Source organism: Mytilus trossulus, chromosome 3, assembly GCF_036588685.1.
Source record: "Mytilus trossulus isolate FHL-02 chromosome 3, PNRI_Mtr1.1.1.hap1, whole genome shotgun sequence".
In the NCBI taxonomy this organism is placed as follows: Eukaryota; Metazoa; Mollusca; class Bivalvia; order Mytilida; family Mytilidae; genus Mytilus; species Mytilus trossulus.
Window position 1 is genome coordinate 67,509,124 of NC_086375.1, and position 26,453 is coordinate 67,535,576.

Below are 26,453 nucleotides of genomic sequence, written 5' to 3' on the forward strand. Positions count from 1 at the left end.
TGTCTTGCAAGAAGAAAGTTCTGTTCTTGGACGTAGCCCCTTTTATTCGTGGCCCATGTTTCTTATTTATTTTTAGTTTTCGGTGTTATTTGTCTTATTGTTCGTTTTTTCTTGTTATATCTTTTCCCGGGTTTGTCTTTTGTTCATTGGTTACCCTTCTGTATTCTCTTAGTGTTGCATTCCTTTTGTAATTTAGTAATTTTGTTTTAAACTTGATTATGAGTTTTATTTCATTTAAGACTTTAAAGCTACTTTGTTCAACTATCTAGTGCTTTAAACTGTATCCCAGTTATAAGAAGCTAAACCAAGTTGTATTTGAAATATAATAAAATATTTACTTGACATAGTTATATCAATGATATCCTGCCCCCTCTTGACTTATTTTGAAAAAAAACATATATAAAAAGATTAAATTCTGCAAGTCGAAACACCAAAAAAAAAAGAGAAAAAAAGCAGTCACACACTAAACTATGTGAATTGCATTTTTTGCTTTATCCTACATATTTGTCTTTTGATTTTGTCACTAAAAACTAAAGTCCGTTACAGTAACACTGTATATATACATTTTGCTCTGTGAGACCAAAATATTGACAAAAAGTATTAAAACCGAATTTGCGTTTTCAGATTAAGAAAGGATCTGTGAAACACCCAGAAAGCACGATGTTGCATCATTTGTTCTATAGCTTCTTGCGGCCTTCAGCAGCTTCCGGCCCCTTCGTAATTTTTTTAGACTCGCTCCGCTCAGCATAAACTGTTTGGCAATACTTTTGAAAGAGACGTTCCCCATTTCAATTCTCAACTTTAGTTACAGCCAAAATTTAATACCAATATGTATACATAGCTCAGTGAAATCATTTGGGAATTCAGTAGATTCATTTCTGCAGAGGACGATAATTAATTCTGATTAAATGGAATGACATGCCTATATATGTATTATTTTTGTCGGAATTGTATGTTTTCAAATATTTTGAATAAAGTTGGGAAAATAAATAATCAGTCCCTTGTTTTTATGAAAATGAAAAATCTTGCTTCAACAGTGCAGAAAATAAATAATCGGTACTCTTAGTTTTAAAAAAATAAATAACCGATCCAAAACAAATCATCCTCCCCCCCCCCCCCCCCCCCCTATCTGTTATCTGTTAAAAACGTTTAACTTGAATGGATGTTATGAACCTCTGAAGTCTTGTATTATAGGACTATCCGTATAGTTATGCCCTCATAAAAATGGGGAAATAATTGAAATAAATAGATTTAACGAAAAATCAACTGATTTTGAAATTGTCCTGTCCCCAATTACTTATGAACGAAACAGAAATGACTTTTTTTAAATCTAATTTTGTTTATGATATCACAACTAAAAGAACCAGCTTATGTTCAATGTTGCAATGTTTGTCCACATTTGAAGCTTTATGTTATCATTTAGAACAAAGGACTACTCGATCATGACCTAAATGTTATCTAATTAGGGATTTACGTAGATGATTGGTTTGCAAAATAATGTAAAACGTATTCATTATTTCTAAAAATGATATTTTCAATGCTTATAGTGTGTCATCTCATTGTATTATTTTTAAAATTATAAGATCAACAAATATAAATCGTTGTAATAAAGAGTTTAAAATTCACAATTCACCGTCTTATATTTTATTTTAAAATCGGGAGGTTAATGGAATAGCCTGAAAATGGCGACCATGTGTGTTTGAAACCGGCAATGCACCGGCATATAATTTAAATTTCAACGAATCGACTATATTAATAACAAACACACGCATCGCTGTTAATTTATAAAGCGTTTGCATTTGTAGAAACAGGTATTGCATGACAATATAACATACAACATTTGAAAAAATACGAAGCGTGGGTATTTTTTTCTTTTCTGAAAAAAAAAGCACAAATAATGACAACAAACATTGTCTGATTTAGCTGATGATAGGCAATGAGTTATCGTTACCGTTGCGTTAAATGAAGCTTTATTTATTGCATGCATATTTAGATGATCAGCGGTATATCTCATGAAGCATCTTTTACGTCAAACATAATGTTTATATATTCAAGGGAGGCAACTGTTATCATTTTGATCTAGCAACTTATCAGTTTCATTTGTACTATAATACGCAAATGCTGATGTTGCAGTTGCATGCATTAAAAAAATTCCATACTACTCAAATTAACACTGTTTTATACTCAGCTGCCACTTGGAGTTATGCAAGATGGGATATCCCCTTTATAGATTATGAGATTGTCTGCTGTCTCTATTGTATGGGCTTTGTGGAGAAATAAGGATTTCACTGTATTCAAAACATTTTTCTTACAATACTTGGCCACCAAAACCGGAATCAGTTTGCTTTGTTTTAGGCTTTTGTTAAAATGTTGTCTAAGCTAATTTCATGCCTCCAGGGATCTACATGACCTGTTAAATGATTGTTCAAATATTTTCTGCCATCTGATCATCAAATGACCTGTGCCATCGTTAAAATTTATTTTGCCTGATGCCATTTTTTTTAGCAATTGCATAACCCTTAGGCTTTTTTGTATCAAATACAATTCTAAGTTGGTCTCATCGGGATCTTAGTTGATGTAAGATTTTTGATTTTTTGTAGACATGAAACATGAAAGGCATATTATTGTGCCGTGAAAAGCTAGAAATGAAGTCTAGCGGGACATGGGAAATTACATAGAAATGAGAATTGCTTACGTATATAGTGTAATCTGGATCCTTGATCAGAACCCCCCAATGAGACCCCCCTTTTAAAAATATTTACTGTTAACCTAAAGAAATAACATATCGTGATTCCTAATTCATTTCCTTGTTTACAATCAAATTGACTCGAAAGATGCTTGTTACACAGCATCAACTTGCAAGATAAAGTCATTAAAAACCTTTCTTTTGTCAGCGTTTGCCATAAAAATCTCTTCAACCAGGTTCAATCCACCATTTTTCTACATTTGAAAATGCCTGCACCAAGTCTGGAATATGACAGTTGTTGTCCATTCGTTTCATGTGTTTTGTCTTTGATTAGGGACTTTCAGATTGAATTTTCCTCAGAGTTCAGTATTTTTGTGATTTCACTTTTTACATTTATATATAACCCATACCAGTTGTTTTGTTGTTGCTGCAAATCGGCAATACCAGTAATAGGTTCATGACTTCTGAATTTAACAGTGTCCTTGAAAAATAAGCTCCACATGATTATTAAACCTTAAAACAATTATTAAAAATAGTTATAAAACTACATTTTAACCTTCATGACAAAATTTGGCCATTCTCCACTAAGGGCAACCATGAAGGCTTGGCCTTTGAATGGTAACAAATGGCAATGAATGAAAATATTGATACTTCTATAATGAAATAATTTAGATTTATAAACAATGTATCAGCCTGTACACCATTCCTTACATGGAAGGATGGAATACTTTCGATCACGCTACACTGTACAACTTAGACACGATTTGTGATGTTAAAGATCATCGATTGTTCAATTTTCATCCATGGAGATCCCTGGCCTCACTAAGAGAGATTAGGTTTTTCGGTCTGTGCTTTCTTTCGTCTGTCTGGAACACTTATAACAAATGCTGCTTTATTTCTACTTTTAGTTTCTCAAGTGTACATGTACATGTATATCAACTGATTGCCATGTTAAATGCTACTTCTTGAAACCTTCCTTTAAAACGATCCTTGAATTATGTGTGATACATTTATTGCAGCACAAGCATCTCATTCCTCTCCAATTTGCCAAATAGCAATGCTATATTCAACACAGTTACAATGTATATATGTTGCCCTCTTAGTCTAATTTTCCCTTAGGCAGGAAAGATGGAAAACTGAAATAACATACATCTTCTTTCTCTAGACCATTTTATAGGAATTTTCTTTAAAATTGTACAAATAAGGACTTGATGGTGTTTTAAAATTGTCATTCCTTAGTGGCTTTGTCTGATGTCAACATGTCAGACATTAACTCAAAAACGCTTTAACCAATTTAAATAAAACTTTGGTGAATTTTTTATATTTATTGACGTGAGCTCCCTTTTGTTATATTTATTGATGTGAGCTCCCTTTCATTTTTTTTTTATAGACTTTACGTTTAACAGTTATGGGGTTTTATTCATGAAAAAAAGTTTTTTTCCCAGTTTTAGGACAATTACTCAAAAATGCTTTTAGCAGTTTTCATGAACTTTGGTGAATATTTTATATCTATTGATGTAAGCTTCCTTTTCCAAATTTTATTTTCATGAATTTCTGATACAACATTGAAAAGTAAATGAACTTTATTCTTCAAAAATGTAATCGGCGTAATGCACTCATGGCACAGCTGTTTATTATTTTAGAGTTGGATCCTGTGAACAACTGGCCAATCTCTCAAACTTATCAAACTTCATGACATGAAGTTAAAATTTTCATCAGTTGTGTTCAAGTCTACTTCTACCATCAATGATATTTGATTTAAAAAATTACCCACCTCCCCAATTTGTTTAAGGAAAAAAAGGGAGGCCATGCCCCAGGGATCTGTGTAAAATATGAATAGCAACTAATCCTGTAATATTTTGATATATCAGACTCTTTTGTTATCTAAAGATCAGTTGAAATAGAATGTTAATACATGTAACTACTAAATTTATCTTATTTTCATTATCATGTTAAAGTATCATAGCATGGCCATTGGGTATACATTGTAATTAAATTGTTGTGTTGTAGTGTCATGGACAAATCAAAGGAACCAGATGCAGAAAAAACAGTGGAGAAAAAGAAAGAACCATCTCCTGGAACTTCTGATAAACAGACTGGATCATCAAAGAAGGTAAGATTACAGAAAACATTTTATGAGAGCATGTAGTTATTGTTTGGCCAGATTTTTTTAATAACATAAAGTATCAGTTGCTTGATTAGAATGATATAAGGAAGGGACAAACCCTATTAAGATTGGGTTGAATAGGTCAAGGTCACTTACTGAAAATTGAAGAAATTGTTTCTGAATGGTATCTTTCTAAGGCAGACATTTGTGCTTTTTGTACAGAATGTTTTGGTTTTCTGACGAACATTTGTGCTTATTCAGCATAAGATTTGTCACCAAGAACAGCAAATGTTTGAAAATATGCTTAGGTCTTCACTAACTTAAAAAGGCTTGGACAAAGATTAAAAAGGCGGGATTCGTTTTGAAATTCAATGTGAGACTATGAACCTCCAACGAAACAAATGGTCAACAACTGTCATATCTTTGACTTGGTACATGCATTCTGCAAAGAAAAGTTCCTACTAATCTACATAGGTATTGTCAAAACTTGCATTGTAATTAGGTGCCATGTTTTTTTTTTTTTATCATGTTGATGTTATGACTTAATGTCTCCTTAATCTAGCTGAGGGGGAGGACAGGGGTCAGGGAGAAAGGGGGTAGGAGAAAGGAGAGAAAGGAGAAAAAGTTGGAGAAAAAATAAAATATGAAAAATAAAATATCTCTCTCTTTTCCGGTAAATTAAAAAAAACAAAAAAGGAGAAGAGGGGTAGGAGAAAGGAGAAGAGGGGTGGGAGAAGGGAGAAGGGTACCCCCTGTCCTCCCCCTCCTAGCTATGTCCTTGGGTATTATTAGAGTGACAATAACATGTCTTATTCAATTGCAATATAAACATTGAAATAAATTGAATTATTTGCATAGACAAACTAAGTGTCTACGTTTGAAAAGTACTTGGGTGCCATTTTTATGTAACTTCAAAATTTTAGACTTTTTAGGCTTAAAAATGAACACAAGAGGAATAAAGTTTCCATTTAAAAACTCTGAATTTTAAAAAGTCTTTGGGTTTTTTTGTAACTGATTTGGTCATTTAGTGTTATAGAAAGGGATATTTTTAATGTGATTGTTTTTGGACACTATGGCATGTTTTATTTTGAAAAATTATAATTTCTCACATATATTCCAGTCAAAAAGACAGAAGCCTATTGTAGCTCCTATTGAGCCCCGCACACCATTGAAGAGGCAGAGGGCACCTGTAGAAAGATTCCAGTCTCCTGCAGAGGAATTACCGACACCTAAACCTAAAACACCTCACCATGATGATGTGGAGGTTGTTTATAAAAAGGGGATTTTTCTGGCAGTTAGAGGAGATGAAGGTAATTCTAAAAGAGTCATCATCACTTTCTGTAGCAAAATAAGAATCAACCATAGAAAAAATCTTGCATTAAGTAAACATGTCATTTATGAAAATATTTCCATGCAAACTCCTCAGCTATTGAATCTCTCCAGAAAATTTCAACCCTTAGTATGACAAACAATTAATAGACAATTTTCGAATTTGATGCATTTCTATCAGTGAACATCATTCGTGCGTTTAGGTGCATTGTCACTTCCGTTTCAATGTTGAGCGAGTGGTTGGAAAACTATATATCTTTATTGTACGAATTATGAGTCAAATTGATTTCTCATAATTGACAATCAGCACTGAGCTGTCATTAAGGAATTGTGATTAAGTACCTACAAAACACCTATTATTTCTAGTTTATCCTGCACAATGACAGAGTTTTTTCTGGTGACGGATGAACTCGGAAGTGGTCTATTGTATTTGGCATTGGTAAACAATTCTTAATATTTCAGTCAAAATAAATCATGTGTTTGTTCTTGCAGGATGGAAATTTGATATTTTATTAAGTCATTTTGAAATGATTAAAAAAGCTTAAACAAAAAATAAAATTTATTATGTTTTGTTTTTTGCAGAAACCTTCTACTTGTGCAGAACACAACAGAATGTCTTCAACAACACTAAGAAGTTCAAGATTCAGTGGCTTGACATGGATGAGAAAACCAAGCATTACAAATTTGATTTCCTTGACTCGACAGATATTGAATGTGTCCTTACCAATATCAAGATGGATCGTGTAGCCAGGGAAACCTATACACTTCCAGATAGTGAGAAAACAAGGATTGAGATGATATTAACAAAGGCTATACGTAAGGAGAAAGGCATGCCTATTGACGACATAGATATCGTTCCTGCAAATGAGGTTGATGAGTCAGAAGAAGATGAAGATGAGACTGAAGATGATGAGGGTAAGTAACCAAGTTTATTTTTATACAAACCGTGTCAATTTGCAACGGGTATAGTTGTATAAACGTTCAATGGATAGATTCCAATTATATCTGTAGCTATTGACTTGATTGATGTTGTATAGTTCATAGTTCTAAGAACAGATTCTTTTTTCTGACAGATATTTTGAATTTGTTTTCTATCATTTTACTATTGTATTTGTGTACTTTTTGTTATGACTCCAAGCTTCAGTGTGCTTGCATAATGAAGTTCTTTGTATAAAAAAGAGAGCTGTTGGTAATTAATTATATAGTAGTGAATTACAGATCTACATGACAAATTCAAAATAAGACGAATCTCATGCTTTTTTTTTTAAACAATTGAAAAGACAACCATAATTATATTGACTATACTTAGCTTTGACAACAGAAACAAGATATTTATATTTCTGTGTGTTTGTGTTTCAGATTGGGAAGATGAACCAACTTCAAAGAAACAGAAGCTGTCAAAGTCTAAAACAACACCACCATCTAAAAAAGGTGTGAGGGTGTTCTTAAAATCTGGTAATGGTGAAGTAGTGTTTAGTGGAACAAGTTGTATAGATAACAAACTTTCAGATATTACCAAAATATCCAAATTTGATAGCACTAATGATTTGTTATCAGTAAAAAACTTGAATCTGATACCTTTTGAAAATATCAGAATCATGTGAGCTGTGATTTTAAATGGCTAAAAAATAAATATAAATCATGGTCTGTCATAATCTGTGTGAAACTCAAAAGTATGTAAATCCACTGTTCCAAGGTAAAATACAATGTTATATATTTGTACTCAGATTTTAGTGTAATTGTAAACAAAAATCTCCCTTAAATTACATTTGACGGTAGAGGCTTACCTATACGTTTTTTTCAGCTTCTTGCTGGTTGTAGTCTTTCATCTGATATATCTTAAAGTTTATCCCTCGTTGTTTTGTCAATTTCCCCGTTTGTCTTCTGTTTATGATAAATATTGCTACTATTTTGAAATTACACTAGAATTCCTGCATCAGTCTATATTTTTATAAGACACTGTACATAGTTAATATAGTATTTGTTTGTTGCTTAATGAGCTGTTTTATTTTCAGGAAAGTCATCAAGTAAAAAATCAACATCAAAAACCAAATCAGACAAAAAAGAAAAGAAAGGTAGGATAAACCTCAACTATAGTTAACACTTGTAATAGATTTAGTATCACTTTGAATCAAACTTAAGTATATCCTTTCCACAAGTAGACTTTTTACAGCAATGTCCATACATTGTTTATGGGCAAGAAGTGATAGATTTTTGCACATGTTTGATGAAAATAATGCTAAATAAATCTAATGGTCGTAATTTGCAACAAGATACATTTACCTATCTGGAAATAACATTACATGTAATCTGAATAAAAATACTTCTTGAAAATTAAAACGTATAAAGAAAAGGTATGCAGCCATTTAACAAATTGATAACGAGTCAACTCTTGATAAAATCTTATGTATTTGAATCTGAGTGGAGGCTAGTGAAACTAAATTTGAAACTATTGCAGATACCAAAAAGACACCAAAGAAGGATGGAAAAAAGGAAGGCAAATCTGATAAGAAAAGAGGACCAGACAAAAACTTGAAGCCTAACCTTAAGATTAAGGTTATAGAAAAAGATCCATTATTTGAAACAAAGTAAGTATATACGCAGTAATATGCCTTTATGAAATAGTAATAATAGAAAAAGACAAAACTGTTAACACTGGAAGCTAACCTACGTAGAAAGAAAAAAGTAACATTAAACTCTGTCATCATGATCTTGATTGAACACACTGTATGACAAGAAATTATTCTATTTTTGGTGGTCGTGATTAGTTGTCTGTTTTGAACATGGAGCAGTTTATTTGTCCATGTGTATGCACCGAACCTATTGAAATACTGAACTGTCAGAACTTTTGGAAGAGACTTCTAATTCACGTCAGCTTGCTATATATATGAGATCTAGTATCAGTGATTTTGCTAGCGCTCGTCACTTTCGTAATTACGAAAGGGTTTTCGCATTGACGAAAGTTTTTCAAATAAATTTCGTCACTTAAATTTAGAAAGTGTTCTAAACAATAAACTGAAGGTAAAGTGTCTTCCAAGGTAAATGATAAAATAATATATAGTGACATTTTATGTCAATAAGCTGAATAAGTTTTGAATGATGGCCAACCATTGTGACAAAAAATGTATAATTCATTTTGAATTATCTTTGTAGGGACCATGTACCATTTATTTCTAAGATGTCCCATACCAAGCTGGTATTCAGAGCAGTTTTACAGAATGATATGGAATCACTGAAACAGTTGTTAGAAGATGATCAACACATTTATGATGTAAGTTTTACTTTTAATTGAAATGCTTTCCAACAGTAATAATATTGAATAAGCTTTTCATCTGTATTACTAAGTCACTCTAGCGTTCTTTATGAATCATTAAAATATTTGAACAGCTGTTATTGTTTGCTTCCAAAAAATAAAATATAAAATGTATGGAAATGTATATTCAGCTTTCAGAGAAACAGAAAGGAGATCATGCATTTTTTTTTTAATTTTTGAGTAACTATATTGTTTTTTATTCAGGTTCAAATTCCCAAGTCAATAGCAGATGACAGAAGTCCTTTACAAATGGCTGTAGAAAACAATAATATTGAGATGATGACATTACTGAATAAAGATATCTCGGACACAAATAATAAAAGACTGAAGCAGTCTCCTCCACCTGTTCTATTAGAGGCACTTGGCACAGGATCGTAAGTTTTTAAAACTTTAATATTGCTAATGACGACTTGATACACTCCTACCAATTTAACAAAATGATTTTAAATATTACATAAGATAACCAATATTCATGTTTTTAATACACAAGAATTGTAAAGATTTTCAGCAAAACAGTAATAAAAGAAGTGAAAACATCATTACCTGTAAAGTACTTTGCTGTTAAGGTGTATAATAGATTTACATCTCAAGTTAATTTTCACAAGGAGATTTCCATCAAAATACATTATCTTTTTGTAGATGGCCCCAGTCAAACGGTCACCTTTCCAGTCATAATAGGAACTTAGGGTACACTTACTGAAAATCATACCCTAGGGTACACTTACTAAAGATCATACCCTATTTAGATATCACACTGTCAGAGTACTGTGTATGTAGGTGTGCTATACAACCATATAAAACATTCATAGAACTACAACATGTTTTTCCTGATTTAAATTTTGTTGCTCTCGATTAGCAATTAGTTAAGGGACATATATTTGTAAGTTTTTACCCACTGTACATCTTGTTTCTCAATTTATGGTATAACCCTTGAATTACTTGGTGTATCCTTTATCAGGAAGAGACCAATTAGTGTATTTGGCATAATTTTACATATTTGTTATTAAAGTTTTGGTTGATTATATATCATGTTTGTTATTTTTAGATATAATCCTGTATCTCTTGGTGTAACCTTTATCAGAAAGTTAACAGCAAGCAGAGGAAGCAGGGAAGGAAATGCAGCTTTTACTAAAGTAAGTTACAACATCACTATCTCTTTATGCCCCATTTATGATTTTCGGTCTGTTCGTTCGTCTGTCTGTCCTGCTTCATTTTAAAGTTTTTGGTCAAGGTAGTTTTTGATAGAAGTTGAAGTCCAATCAACTATCAACTTGAAAGTAAGAACACATGTTCCCTATGATATGATCTTTCTAATTTTAATACCAAATTAGAGTTTTGACCCCAATTGCACATTCCACTGAATATAAAAAATGATAGTGCAAGTGGGGCACCTGTTTACTATGGACAACATTTTTATTTTATCTTTCATTTTGCAAAAATATGATATGTTTAAGTACATTTTAAAGTTTCTTGTTGATACTGATCTATTCTTTTTCTATTTCAGGAAAAACATATTGATAATTCTGAGGTTTTGAATCAAGCTATGTTGAAAGGAGTGAAGAAAGAAACCATTGATGCATATATCAATACCATGCCGATCAACATGCAAGGCCGTGTGGTAATAATTAGGAATCTTGTAAACACTCTATTTTACTGTCTCCTAAAATATTGTTACTTCAATATCCCAACATATAACATTGAATGAGTTACTGTAAATTCAGAAATTATAGTGAGGTTTTTATTATTGCAAATAATGTGACAAGGTGAGAATCACAATAATTAGAACCCTCATTCCCATATCTGATACCTAAATATGTATGTAGATTTTCCTGAAATCAAAATCCGATCCTGCAGGGGCTGTATAGCCAGTGAAGGTCATTAAAAACTTCCATTGTGGAAATCACAATAGCCATAATCTTTGTCAATTTTCAAAAATCCCAATAATAAAGACTCGCAATAATTTCTGAATAAAGTACCCAAAATTTTCGCCTTAGTACCAGATTAGGCCTTAGTAAATTTGCCAAGAGATTAAGTATGTTTGATTACGTTTTTTAAAGCCATAGTAAATTCAGGTTTCCCTAAATATGGTTTATAATAATTTTTAAGGCTTATAATTTGTATTAACTTAACACAATTGTTCTGGGATGGTGAAAACAAATTAAAAATTATTTTACATGTAAAGGAAATTGGTTCAATTCACAAACTGTTGATCAATTTTAGTTTGATGGAATAACATTGAAATAGGTTTGTTTACATTTTTCGTAATATCAATTATTCAAAAACAAGCACTGCATCCTATTGTACTATTTATTTGATGACATTAAAATTATTCATACTCTACAATTTCAATGAAAATTAAAAGAATTATTTTAATACTCAATAGTTGTATCATAATACTGTGAACATACTTTTTTTTCAATTTGACAGAAAAATATCTTAAGAAACAGTTTAGAGTTGGCTGTTATGAGGGGCCATTTTGAATTGGCAGGTGCTATCATTAAAGAGAACAAAGATGGATATGGATATAATTTTCTTCATTTAGACGTAAGTAGTTGAAATTCTAAGCACTGCATCATATTGTACTATTTATTTGATTACATTAAAATTGTCCATACTAAAATTGTCCATACTCTACAATTTCATGTAATAGTATTCACGTATTTACACTTGTATGCAAATTTGTCCGCCATTACGTGAAATCACACAGGTTCCCGTAAACTTTGACATAACAATTCAAACAAATTGACGTCACAATAAAAAAGTGAATGTTGCTTGACGTCAAAAGGTTATTTCGGAGGCAATCTAAGGTCATTTGGAGACAAAATTCAGCTAAATACCAAAAGTGTAAATACGTTTATTAATCAATCAACTATATGGTTATTTGTAAAAATGAGACAACTGTTCTTTCATGGAACATTTGTTTATATGCATTGTAGGAATTTTTAATGACTACTGTATTATCAATATCTGTGTTGTAGATGAATTCATTATTAAAACTACTTTTAAAAGCAACATTTGAAGAAAAAAGTGTGTGTTTAAATTTGTATTGGGTTTAATTGTTTCCATGATAATTATGTTTTGTGTTGAAGGTATTAACAAAAACAACAGAAGATCTACCAGCCACCATAAGAGCAGACTCTGTCAGAAAGAAACCAGGAGATCAGTCTATGGTAAGTCTTTTAAGATAAATGAGTAATTATGGAAGGAGTCAGTGTGTAGGTAAAGGTATTATCTTTGGTTTGCAAGCTTGTTAGCTGAACTGGGAAAAACATTATAAGGTAAACTATACTACCCTCCTTTTGGAGAAGTATAGTCCTACAGACAGATAATTAGGTTATCTATTGGATTAATCTACTCTTAGAAGAGGGTAGTATACCTGACCTAATAATGACTTCAAGATTCAGCTATACTAGTAAGCAAGCTAACCAAAGATAAAACTTATACCTACACACTCAATGCATTTTGCTGTAAAGAATAAAACTAAACAGTATTGTTTGCAATGTTTCCTAGCATTCACCAGCAATAGAATAACATCAAGAATAGAGACCAGAAAACAATCATACTCAAAATATTTTTGAAGGTTAATTTTTTTATTTGTCTTTTCAATTTGAGAAAGTTTATTCTGAAGAACATTTCCAAACATAGATATATTAGATTATCTGGACGATGGTGTGATATGAATATTAAGTCCAGAAACGATTGAATATTTATAAAATTGCATTGCAGAAGAAGCCTTTGTATGCCTTGATGTTATGTATATTACACTTTTAACCAAATGAAAAGAAAGTGTGAAATAGTTAAAAACAAATAACTAAAACCCTGTTATTCTTTGAGTGTCTGGAATGGTTTGAAGTGTTTAAATTATGTTTTAAGTATAAATGAGTTCTTATATTATTTTATTATTATTGTATAGACACCAGTTAGGTATTAGTTTTCGATATATATTTTTTTTTGTATTTAACAGTTTAAATACTTATTAATGTCACAAGTATACTAGTTTTCATGATATTTTGCTTCTAGATGACACCACTTCACTGTGCTTGTATCAATCCAAACAAGAAGTACCTAGAGAGGCTGTTATCTATAGAACCAGACATTAACCTGGAGGATAAGAAGGGGAGAAAACCCATACACTATGCTGCAACCTGTCAAGGAACAGGACCTCTAGAAGTCCTACTTAAAAAGTAAAAATGTTAATGTAGTATAGAATTTGTTTTAAATCTGTACTTAAACAAAAGACTGCTGAATTGTTTTTGTCTTGCCTGCAATGATGTCACCAAAAGCAAGACATAGGGATTGCTTCTTTATCTCTGGCTCTGGTGTTCTGCTTAATGTGGTACCTAACACTACTGGGAGATAACTCTGTAAAATCAGCTATACGTTTCAATCATGTTGTATTGTTAAGGAAATATAAAGCTTTTCAATTAAAATTAGTATTTGTCAAAGTGCTATATATCCAACCATTTTTTTTCTGGAAGAAACTGATTGGTTCAAGTTTTTTAAATTTTTTATATTTTTTTCAAAGGGTCAAAGTAAATATTTTGTCAAAATTTTATGAAAATGAAATGAGCCAAATTAATTTTAGTCAAGGTGTGAGGTAACACCTAAAATAAGTTTGATAGGATATACTTGTCAAATGATGTGTTGTTTTTGAATATGCATGAATTAATTTAACAATCAATTAATAAAATGGAGTGTATATTCATTTGATTTATCATTTCATATGAGAAAATGATTTCTTTTGAATTTCAGACCTTTGTTAAACCAAACTCTTAGTTAGTGATACAAATTGTAAAAATGCATACTTTGATTTTAGCTTGTTTCTAATAACATGAATAATGATTGTTTCTATTGTCACATTGTTTTTGTAGAGGTGCTAGTCCATATGATGTAACCAGGAGAAAGTGTTCACCATTGTTTTAGCTTGTTTCTATTCTAATGTTGTTTTTGTAGAGGTGCTAGTCCATATGATGTAACAAGGAGGAAGTGTTCACCATTGTTTTATGCTTGTACAGCCAAAAGAGCCGAAAATGCTGATTTACTTCTCAAGAGGGCAAAGACAGGTATCTATCAGTTGCTCTTAATTAAAAAGCTTCACAAGTGGAATAAGTTTTAAAATTTCACTTCAGGGGCCCAAATGACTATATGTGAAAATTAAGTATTGAACATATGTGAATATTCTGTATAAAGTTAGGGACCCAGCCAAATTTTTAGTAGCAATGGCTAATTGGCTCCTGTTAAGGTGGCTCGGGTGTCTTCCTCCATCTTGGATTTTAAATAAGCAGATATCTTTGGTCTATATATTTGATTGAAGAATTTGATGAAATGTGCAAATTTTGAGAGTTGTATGTAAATTATGTAAAAGACTTTTGATATAAATATAGAAAATTGTGTGTTTTAACATAAGTTCAGTTGTAATTTTGTAAAAACGCCTTGTTTGTGTTTGATTAGATTTTTTCAAACTTTGCCAAATAAGGGGAGATAACACGGATAAAGTAAATTTTACAATAGAAAGTGTTATGAATTTACCTATTTCGATATGTAGCAAGAAAACAAGTTCGGTGACCCCATTTATTCTTTTGCTTATTTGAAAGCATGTTATAAGAGCAATATTCTCACATTTTATCTTAAAGTTCTTATAGTACGTTTTCGTTTTATCACACAAAATTTAATTTTCCATGAATAATCTATACAAAATCTGACAATTTTGCGCAACCTGTAGCGTGAAAAAAAGTCTGGTGACTCATACTTTTTAATACAGTTTTGAAAAAAGCATGATAAAAGCTTTATTTTGACAAGTTATCAAAAAATTCTGTCAGTTTTAATTGAGACACCCCAGCCACCTTAAGCTTATTCCCTGAACTGAATTGTTTATTTAAAATCACTATCAGGTCAAAAAAAGTAATTATGTATCCATTACCTAATGCAAATGCCATGTTCACTTCTGTAAAAGAAACTTTTGTTGGATTTTGATTATACTGGTATAAGTGCTGATATTAATGAGCATCAATCAATTGATAAATAGAATGTTAGCAGATTTATCATATGTTCATGAGCATCAATCAATTGATAAATAGAATGTCAGCAGATTTATCATACGTTGTGTTTACAGACAAAGCAGGTGCTGGAGATGTGTTTACAGAAAAGTTTGGTGTTGGTGGTATAAACAGACCTAACTGGGAGTCCATTTGTCCTATCCATGTAGCAGCAGAAGGAGGGGATGTGGTAGGTATATTATAAACACAAAATAACAAGTATTAAAACAGAGAAAACAAGTAATAAAACACAAAACAAATAGGAAAACACAGAAAACAAGTAATCCATGTAGCAGCTGAAGGAGGGGATGTGGTTAGTATATTATAAACACAAAAATACAACTATTTAAACAGAGAAAACAAGTATTCCATGTAGCAGCTGAAGGAGGGGATGTGGTAGGTATATTATAAACACAAAAAAACAAGTATCAAAACAGGAAAAAAAGTATTAAAACACAAAACAAATAGGAAAACATGAATGAAAACTCAGGAAACAAGTATGAAAACTCAGAGTACAAGTATTAGAATACAAAAAAACAAAGAATATTGTATTCTAAATACTAATCTAAAATATAAATCCCCACTATTACTATTCATTTTACTTTTTGCCCCTTTTTTTCAGGACCTCTTGAAAACACTTCTAAAGCATGGTGTAGATGTAAACAAACCTTTATCAGCAAGTAAAGGCAAACAATCACCATTAATGATAGCAGCTAGTAAAGGAAATCTGGAAATGGTTAGATTATTAGTTCAAAATGGTGCTGTTATTGAACAATTGGGTGAGAACATTGCATACAAATAATAATTCATGATATGTATAATAGTTAAATAGAAAAGTGTCTGATAGAATTTGCAGACGCTTTGGTGTCATTTGATTGATTAATATTAGTGGATGATTTTAATGACATGCTCATATATGTCTGATCGATATGTTGTCTTTAAATCTTAAATTTACTCTTACTTAGATAACTTGTATGTAACATTAGAAATACACTTTAAACATATTGTATGATAATCATATTTTAACATCATCCTGACTTAATATTATCTTTTATTTGTTTAATAAGATAAATACAAGAGAACAGCTTTAACCCATGCAGTAATGAATGGCAGTGTTACAGTAGCCTCCTACTTGTTATACCTTGGTTCTGACCCTAACCATGCTGATAGTTCTGGTAATACACTGGTACATTATGCTGCAGCCTATGGATGGTACTTTGTTCTAAAGCTACTTGTCAATGAAGGGGGTGCTGATCCTAAAATAGCAAATGATTGGAAGGTAAATATCTTTCTTGAAAAACTGACATTAGGGGAAAGGAAAAGGAAATCAAAACTTTTTGGTTTATGCTAGATGGTTATAGTTTTATAATAACTCCTTACTTTTTACAATTATCCCTTTAATAAAAAGCTTTATAGACTTTCAACAAATTCAAATTTACAACACAACAGAACAGAAAAGTATCATAGATGCATAACAGTGGGTGTTAAAGTATCTTAATTTATAACTCTTCACTATAAGCCAAATTTTATAAGCATCCTTACAATAAGAATAAGTGATTTGGTGGTAAAGTTCACTAAGACAGTTACCCAACAACATATAAAACTTTTTAAAAAAATTATGAAGAGTATATCATGTATATCAACAAATTGTTTTCCTGAAGACCAATTGTCAGTGTTGTAGGTCAAGTCAATATAACACTCATGTACTAAAGCATTTAACAAAAACAAAAAATGAAATCGCAATATCTAATTCAGCTTAGCAGTCTGGGTAAAAATAAGATAGATGTCTTTTTTTACTTAGACTGAAATGTAGAACTCTAATGCATATAACTGTTACAGAAGTATCAACTTTAGTGACATTTAAACATTTTATTGTAATTATATAGTTGACCCCAGTGGGTGTTGCCTTTATGAAAGGTCACATGGGATTGGTAGACTTTCTGTTGAAGATGCCTGGTGTTGATATCAATTTCAAAAACGATACAGGTAACTGAATTAATCTATAATTAATGTAAATACTGATAAATTATAACATGCATTTATTATTGCTGCGATTTTGTCATTTTAAACTAATGCGATAAATATTGTTGTGGTATTGTAAAAAATCTGGTGTGATGCATATAAAAAATTTCAAAATGCGAGTTTAAATTATTGCCATTATTACCCTGCTTAATTTTTTCGCAATAATAAAAAAATTGCAATAATTTCTGAATTTACAGCACTTTGCATAATCCTTCTTTATTAAAATGTACAAACCCCATTCATAAGTTCTTTGATCCCTTACAGCTTTTACATTGATGCTAGCAAGACAAAATTTTGTTTGGCTTGCTTGCTTTGTTTGTATCAATGTTTGCTCAAGCATGGCAATTAGGATAGGCGGGGCTTCAGCTTGTATACATCATACTTAAATTTTATTGGACGTTATGTTTGAGGTTAAGGACACTAAATTTTAAAACATCACATGACAAATATTCTCACATGTTTCCTTACCTGTAAATATACAATACAGCCAGGATTCTACTTCGTCAAAATTATCTCCCCATTACGCTAATTCATTTTCACAATCGTAGAAATGGAAGACAAAATATTTTGTTTTCAAAGATCCAACTTAAAGACTGTCGTCATGTACTTTAAGTAAAATAGCTATTCGAACACACCTACTCTAGATTTTGGGATTCATTGGATAGGTATTTCACTTGACCCCTATATTTCATCTATTAGTACTGTGATTTTTTTTATGTTATAATGTCAACCTGTAGCTTTGCTATATAAAAATGATAGAATCTGAAGCGAAATGATGTATCAAATATCTTGCTTTGTACTTTTTCAAGACAAAATATTCATCTCAAACACACCCTTACATAAAAAAGGTGCATTCAATTTTCTCTTTTCGACACAATTGTTACCCATTTTTTGGAATTTTTTCTTGAGTCACATAATGGAAGGGCAGACACAGAAATAATTGAACTAATATATTGATTATAATGTTATAAAAAACAATATTAGGTCAATGTCATAAAAATATAAACTTTTTTTGTACTCTGCGCAAAACTGTGGAAGGCCAGTTTCTCAGCCTCAAACAAGAAAAAAAGTTATTTTTCTTTCATTGACCAATTATTATATTTTTAAAGGTGAGGAAACATGTGAGGATATTCGTCATGTGATGTTTTAAAATTAAATGTCCTAAACCTCAAACATAACCTCCAAAAAAATTTAAGTATGATGTATACAAGCTGAAGCCCCGCCTATCTTAATTGCCATGCTTGAGCACACATTGATACAAACAAAGCAAGCAAGCCAAACAAAGATTTGTCTTGCTAGCATTAATGTAAAAGCTGTATTAATAAGAATGATTTGCGTTTATCTATTTGCTTACAGCGACTTAAATGACTTTATAGATAGATCACCTTTATTATGCTGGAATTATGATATGCCAAATCTTGTTAAAGAAAAATATATTAGAATAATCTGTTACAAGGACCTAGGGGAATCAACATATTATATATTTTTTCTCACTGAATATTTCAAGAAAGTTCAAAGTTTCTTTGTTGTAGCATTTAACAGTTCTGTACTAGATTTTTCACTATGTCTGAAGAAGAGTAAGAAATCTTGTTATTTATGTCTTGCTTGAAAGAATTAATATGATTTGAGTTTGTTTATTATTTATAATGATATTTACAGGAATGACTTTAATGAGTATAGCCTGTAGTAGTGCTTTACAGAAAGGTCTAGAGGATCAAGTTGTTTATCTGTTAAAGAAAGGAGGGGATCCCACAATCACTGATGTTAATGGCTTTAATGCTGTGAGTTTTTTTATTGATGCATACACATAATGTTGTCAGATTTTAAGGATTTTTGTAAAGTCTTTTACTGGATGGTCCTTTCTATAGGTTGCATTTCTGTAAATATTGACAATGCAATATCCCATAGGAACTCCTTTTACGACTTAAACTGTACCAATTTTACTATAAAGTTTTGAAAAAAATCTTATCCTAGAATTGAAAGTTCATATGCACCACAATTTTTTTCAAAGGTCAATTTATTGGGCTGTGCGGCATATTTTCAACATTTATATGCCCTGAACTTCTCAGAGTTTAAACTAACACTAATTTTCATTTCTTAACTACTCCTACCTCGAATGAAAGGTTACCACAGATTTCAATGTAAACAATATACAGTATGTTTACCTAAATTAGTTTTTTATGAATATTCAAGATCTTCCCAAAACAGGGGTGTTTTTGTAAACAGCTGTATTTACAAAGTGCAACCTATACATCCATACTTACAGACACAAATATATTTTCTCACAACCTGTAAAAGATTGATTGTTTTGTTTATCGAATCATTCAGAGAAATTTGTCTTCCTGCTGCTGTCATCCTTAGTTTCATTTTTTGCTGATTTACAATTCAATGAATATAAATGATGAGCACATGCATAATCCATTGCAAACAAGATATGTCTGCAAAGATTGTATGTAGATATCATTTTTACAAACCTACACGTGTTACATAATTCCAATTGACATCATTAGAAATAAAATCAAATGAGCAATACTTTATGTATTATAAGAATAATAATATTTTAATGAAAAAATTCAATATAAACATTGAAGATGTGGTATGGTTGCTAATGGGACAATCATCAATCAGAGTTCAAACGATGTGGAAGTAAGCATTTTGACGTCACTGTTTATGGCCTAATTTATAAAAATTTAATTCAACAAATCACATGCATCTAATTTGGAAATTTTCAACAAACTTTTGCCAACAACAAAACTGAAAAGAAAATGTTTTCACATGCAGAAGCTGAAAAAGATATATAATAATAAACCAATGTCACTTGACATATGCAAATAAGGTAGCTTTAATACTGAAACACTTTCTTGTAAATATTTTGTATTGATAATGAGATATTTTTTTCCAGTTGCATCATTTGGCAGCAAATAAAGTATCTGTTGGATATTATTCTAAAGAGGTATGTTACTACTAGACTTTAATTAATTTCCTTAAGTGCTGTTCCATATTTAAACACAGGAGGAGGTGAGAGGCACTCAAATTAATAAGTTGTGGGGGTTGCATTTTCTTTACAATAATGTTAGAATTCAAAGTGAAATGAAAATTTAATATTATGGGTGGTTGGGGTCTAAAAAAAGATTTTTTAAAAGTCGTAATCTATATAATGAATTTTATGATATAAGTAAATTTTTGCCATGTTTTACCACTACTTAAGTATTCTTGGAAAGATTTACTGGAAATTGTGCATAAGTTTTGCAATTGGTGAGTATAACCCGATATTTGATTAAAAGATATGTTATTCCAGAGGTATGGGGCTTTGACCCTCTGAAAAATATAAGACAAGTTTTTTAATGTCATGCAGAAGCTCAAGTGGGTTTTGATTAAATTTTTTGCATCTTATTTTCTAAACTGAACTGATTTGATGCTGTTTGTGTTTTTTCAGGAGGCCCAGAAACTTGTGAATGAAAAAATGGAACTTACAGTTAAAATAGCCCAATTATTAATTGATGCTGGATGTAAACCTACCCATAAAACAGACAATAGACAGACTGCTATTACTCTAGCCATAGTACAGGTAGCGTAAACATAGCTCATCTCATGTTATCCCAAATTATGCTTCAAATTTAACTGAAGTATATGGTATTTGAGAATTTAAAGTAAGAAGACATGATACAGTGTTGTTTTGTATGTCACTAGTCTGTGGAGTCTAATAATATATTTTGACCCATCTTGTATTTTCTCCATCTGTCAGATGGTCATTTATTAGTTTGATCTGGAAAGTATTTTCATGTCTCAGTTTATACTCATTTCAAAAACTTTTTACCAAAATCCTATAAATGTCTGTGTGGTGACAAGCTGATGTGACACTACAAATATCCAAACATATACTTAATGTAGCTTTTCAGTAGAACTTCTGTGCTTACAAAACAATAACAAAAAGCTAGATTTTTTTTTACTGAAGCTTTACCTTTTATCCGTCAGAAGTGAAATGGATATTATATTCCATGGTTTTGCCAATCACTGCATGCAAAGCCTATATAGATTTTTTATTCGTTAAACTTTTAAATGAGTGGTTCACTTGTACCTGGGAAACCCACAAAATTGATATCCAACAAATAAAAATGAATCCACAGTTAATTGAGTAAGATTTAGAGAAATATTGTCAGCATAACTTGACACCACTATATAAATGAATCCACAGTTAATTGAGTAAGATTTAGAGAAATATTGTCAACATAACTTGACACCACTATTTAAATAAACTCATCATAGATATCAGGACTAAATTTTGTATATACCTCAGACGCACGTTTCGTCTACAAAAGACTCATCAGTGACGCCTGAATCCAAAGAAGATAAAAAGGCCAAATAAAGTACGAATTGAAGAGCATTGAGGACCAAAATTCCTAAAAATAATGTACTGCATCAAAATTATTGAGGTTAAAGGATAAGAACAACTCCATTGTAGATACATAATTTCTAGATTTATTGGTAACTGCATGATAAATATATTTATAACTATTTTTTTATAGACTAACAGATGTATTATTTAACATTGTTAATTTTGGAGATAATCCTGTAAAAAATGAATATTACAATGAATGATGATTTAATATTCTCTCTCTTGCAGGCGAATATAAAATTAATTACATATTTGGTTGAGAAAGGAGGAGCTATATCAGCCGAGAAGAATCAACAGGGAGATAACCCACTTCATCTGTTAGCTAAGATGTGCATGAAAAATGATATGGCTACATTGGTTAAAACCCTCAATACAGAGGTATGACTTATAGTGAAATGATCAGTTATGATGGATCTGAGCTTTAAGAATTAATATGAATATTTTTGATAGGGATACTCAAGGAAAATATCATTTCAATATATCAAAATTAATAGAAATGCTACAGTGAAAAGTGAAGTGTTCAAATAAAACATTACTACTAATATATATTTAGTATAAATCATATTTTGTTATAAAAATTATATGAAATTTCAAAATATTTAAAAACTTCTTCACTCTTCTGCTTTCATGTGTAAAAAATAATTTAGAAATATGAAGGAAGATAGCACTTTGAAGCTAATGAATATCTGTCAGACTTGAAAACATTTAACATGGCAAATTTACTTCTATCTTAATGGAGAGAATGTTGCTTTTAATTGACTGAAATTGTTTTCAGAATGTGTCCGTAGAAATCAAAGAGAATGGTCTGACAGAAAAGATGGAAGTTGATGGTGACAATGATAAAGCATTGGACTTGAGAGCACCAGAAAATAATGTTCCAAAACCTTCCCTAAAGAAAGAAATGTCTAAAGCACGACCAGAATATATGAAACTTATGGCGTCAGATGTTAACCATAACGGTTTTACTCCATTATTGGTTGCTTGTGAACAGTATGCAACATTTAAGGTATTTGTTAAATATTTTCTATTAGCATGTTGTTAAGTTTAAGAAGATAATTTGATATAGGTTGCAAGAAAAAATTGAGTACAATTATTGCTTTATTAACTGAAAAAACAGTGAGCATGACTTTATGTCAGTTGATAGTCAAATGGATACTTCTAAAATGTTTCCATATCTGTTCCAAAGGATGAAATGTTAAACATGGATAGAGTGGAGATAAAAAGATCAAAGCATAGTAGTTATCTAGTAAATAAACATTGCTCAAATATAACAATAGCATGATTTGAGTTGTCCTAGAAATTTATTGTAAAAGAAACATGTCTTCAATTTTACAAACATACCTTTTCATCTGGGTTACTCAAAAGTTTCTGCCCTTTATCCTTTTTCATCCAAGTAGCAGAGGCTGGCCATACATGAAATATTTGCCACTGCACATTTAACAAATTAAGATATTTCATTTACTCTTTATCTAAGTCATTCTTTATTTATTGTATTGGTTATACTTTAATGAGACTACACCTCAACAACAATCTTTTTCACTACTGTAATCAAACCAATTTTCATGTGATACTGTAAACCAACTTATTTTTCGTGACTTTTGCGAATATAAATCGTCCCGAATATGTCAATCTTTGATCTTTCCTTAATAAATTTCATCAAGTCAATCAGATAATCGCGAAATTAAATAGTTGCAAAGTGGTCAAGAAAGGGTAAAACACAAAATAAAGTATCCGCGAAAATAAGTTGGTTTACAGTATTTATTTATGCAAAAAGAAAAAATAACATGAATATAAGTTGTCACGAATATGTACAACTTGGATCTTTAAAATCCACATTGGAAGATATCAAACAATGGAGTGAATATTTAGCTTTTCATTGAAGAAGGATAAAATGGACAATGAAGAATTTCAAGCAGCTTTGAAGAATGGCAGGGACTTTATAAAGGCTGTTTTAAATCTCTCAGGAGCAAATCCATCACAGACTGTTCAGAAGAAATATTTTGAAGGTGTGGAACCAGAAAATGAATCACAGAAATATACATCTTATGGTAAGTGTAATACCACACCACATTTATCTTGACATCTTAATAGATATTGTTCAGATTGATTTCAAGCAGGTGAGACATGTCTTTATATAACATCATATATTAGATTTTTCTTTTGCTTTTTGAAACACAAAATGCAGTCACAATTGAAAATGCAATGCAACTCATTGAAACATAAAAGAATGTTACTAAAAGAAAATATAAAAACAACTCTTAGCTAGAAATTAATTATGCTTATTGTATTACACAGGTAAATATTCAGCTGTCCACTTCATGGTGAAAGCTTGTTCCAACTCTAAAGAAGAAGGATGTAATGGAATAAACTTGATAATGAGTTACAAACCAGACTTAGAGGTCAAGAATTTATCAGGAGATACACCCTTGTCTTTAGCTGTTAAACTCAACAGTCTTTGTTCTGTAGAAATTCTGGTAAGACACATTCATCATTTATATCTTAAATTCAAAGCACTTTACATTTTCATGCAAGAAGACACTAATTTTAAATCTTTTAAACTATCCGATTGAGGATATTTCCTCTTAAAATCAAAGAGAGATATGCTTTAGTGAAACAGTAAACATGACAACACTTAAAACATCAATGTAATCATGGAAAGACAAGTTCTATACAATATTTAAAATGCAAATTGCTCAAGAAGGTAATCATTAATTCACAAACTTAGTAAACGTTCAATGACTTTTATTTATAGCTTGTGTGTAAGATGGCAAGTTAACACATCCATAACTTCTAGAATTATTTTTTATGTTTAATCTTTTCAATTTTCAATCAAGCATTTGCTATTTTTGCCTTTGAATGTAAACTTTCTGGGAACTCTTAAATAATGCACATCAACATATCACAATGAAATCGAGGGAGTGATTGAAATGTTACAAAAGTAGTTTCGGCAACATGGTCTATTGACGTGTAAACCAAGCAAACGTACTATCTCATTCAAGTATTTGTAGATATGCAAATCATATAAAATTTATCATATTATAGCTGTGCAGCTGCAGAAATAAAGTGTTACAAATATCTGTGTTAACAGTTTGATTTTAATCAGCTTCAACATGCAAAATAATCACTTGTTAAAAAACGAAAATCTTTATATTGTGTGCTCTCAGTTTTTGAAAAAATGATCTCATTACAGTTACAAGCTAAAGCCAACCCTAATGTGACGTATATTGTGGAGAAAGTTGGAGAGGACAAGATAGTAGAAGCCCCAATCTTACACTCTGCCACTAAGTGAGTACAAATTCTTTACTAAACAATTAAGCTTCATCAAAACTCTCATAAATTTTATGTAGTTTCAATTGTTGTTCAAAGATTTTTCCAAATAACCATTTAACTGAAAAGTTTAATGAGAAATATTCTGCAATGAAAGATGTAATACTATTGGAATTTTAAAAGATTTCCTTTCTATTTTAAAAGATGGTACAGAAGTGAATATTTTTAATTCGAGCTTGAAGACATTAGATTATAAGTTCTAAAAAAAAACGCCTCATCCAGGGAAAATCTACGATCAAAATTGTTGGCAGCTTTTTATATTACTTATTAGGAGTCAACTTTAAATGTCAGAAATAAATAATTTAGCCGAAAATCATTAAAGTCATTTACTAAATATATTTCACTTCTCGTGATCAGAGTATTTCATAACATCAGCAACAATTATTAATGAATACTTGAACATTGTAGATCTAAGTCAGTGGAAATAGTGGACAAACTGTTGGCCGCAGGAGCACAAGCAGACGGAAGAAATAGTAAAACAAAGAGAACATGTCTTCACATGACTGTTTCAGACAGAGGTAAGGTTGTATTCACTTTATGGTTACAAACTGAAAAAGGGGGAAAAAACAAGGAATATATGTTTTCAAAATTGTAAGATAGAAGTAGCCTCTGTTTGCAGCAGATGCACAATTGCAATACATGGAGAAAAAAAATTAAAGCAAAGAGAACATGACTGGCCCAAACAGTGCCTAATAGGGGTTAGTCTGTACTGTGAGAAATAATTGGAAGATTAAAACAGTATTACAATAAGATTTTTATGAAAGGAGATGAACATGTCTGCCTCAGCCAGAAAAGAGTTAAGTCTGTATAAACAGCAAAGGAACATGGAGATGGAGGAAATAGCAAACCAAAGAGAATGTATCTGAGACAATATCTGAAAAGGTCTACTTTCCATGTCCCCAACTTCACCAGCAATTATATTTTTAATCAACCATCTTTTTTGACAATATTAAGTTTCAGTATAAACTAAATTATATAATGCACCAACTCCTGCCAATTAAACACTCATTCTTGTATTTCTTCCAATAAAATATTGTAATTTAAATGTCCACCCCCCCCCCCCCCCCCCCCTAAAATCATGTTGTCCCCTATGTTTTTTTGAAAACTAAATCATTCAAATAATATCCAAATTAATTCAACAGGCGTCCGGTTCTCACATATATGATATATTATATAATAAACTTGCCCCTAATTTGTCTTTTTATATTATAACTAGAGCATGTAATAAAATTTGCAAA

The 26,453-nt window shown here is 31.0% G+C and overlaps 1 protein-coding gene across 2 annotated transcripts in view; it reads left to right on the forward strand.

The window, feature by feature from the left end:
• The first annotated feature begins 1,664 nt into the window (after positions 1-1,664).
• LOC134712197 (poly [ADP-ribose] polymerase tankyrase-like) overlaps positions 1,665-26,453 on the forward strand; it is a 62,583-nt gene continuing 37,794 nt past the window's right edge. The window contains exons 1-28 of one of the 2 annotated variants that reach the window (XM_063573511.1): positions 1,665-1,811; positions 4,697-4,799; positions 5,914-6,103; positions 6,705-7,037; positions 7,482-7,577; positions 8,138-8,197; positions 8,581-8,710; positions 9,276-9,393; positions 9,640-9,809; positions 10,481-10,568; positions 10,940-11,053; positions 11,863-11,979; positions 12,525-12,605; positions 13,456-13,619; positions 14,389-14,498; positions 15,548-15,660; positions 16,093-16,249; positions 16,538-16,749; positions 17,357-17,456; positions 19,152-19,273; positions 20,395-20,445; positions 20,929-21,060; positions 22,117-22,266; positions 22,664-22,894; positions 23,771-23,936; positions 24,184-24,362; positions 25,079-25,173; positions 25,624-25,733. In XM_063573511.1, the coding sequence (XP_063429581.1) occupies positions 4,701-4,799; positions 5,914-6,103; positions 6,705-7,037; positions 7,482-7,577; positions 8,138-8,197; positions 8,581-8,710; positions 9,276-9,393; positions 9,640-9,809; positions 10,481-10,568; positions 10,940-11,053; positions 11,863-11,979; positions 12,525-12,605; positions 13,456-13,619; positions 14,389-14,498; positions 15,548-15,660; positions 16,093-16,249; positions 16,538-16,749; positions 17,357-17,456; positions 19,152-19,273; positions 20,395-20,445; positions 20,929-21,060; positions 22,117-22,266; positions 22,664-22,894; positions 23,771-23,936; positions 24,184-24,362; positions 25,079-25,173; positions 25,624-25,733 (3,688 nt within the window). In that variant the 5' untranslated portion in view covers positions 1,665-1,811; positions 4,697-4,700. The remainder of the gene's footprint in view (positions 1,812-4,696; positions 4,800-5,913; positions 6,104-6,704; positions 7,038-7,481; positions 7,578-8,137; positions 8,198-8,580; positions 8,711-9,275; positions 9,394-9,639; positions 9,810-10,480; positions 10,569-10,939; positions 11,054-11,862; positions 11,980-12,524; positions 12,606-13,455; positions 13,620-14,388; positions 14,499-15,547; positions 15,661-16,092; positions 16,250-16,537; positions 16,750-17,356; positions 17,457-19,151; positions 19,274-20,394; positions 20,446-20,928; positions 21,061-22,116; positions 22,267-22,663; positions 22,895-23,770; positions 23,937-24,183; positions 24,363-25,078; positions 25,174-25,623; positions 25,734-26,453) is intronic. The other variant, XM_063573512.1, reaches the window with a different exon arrangement.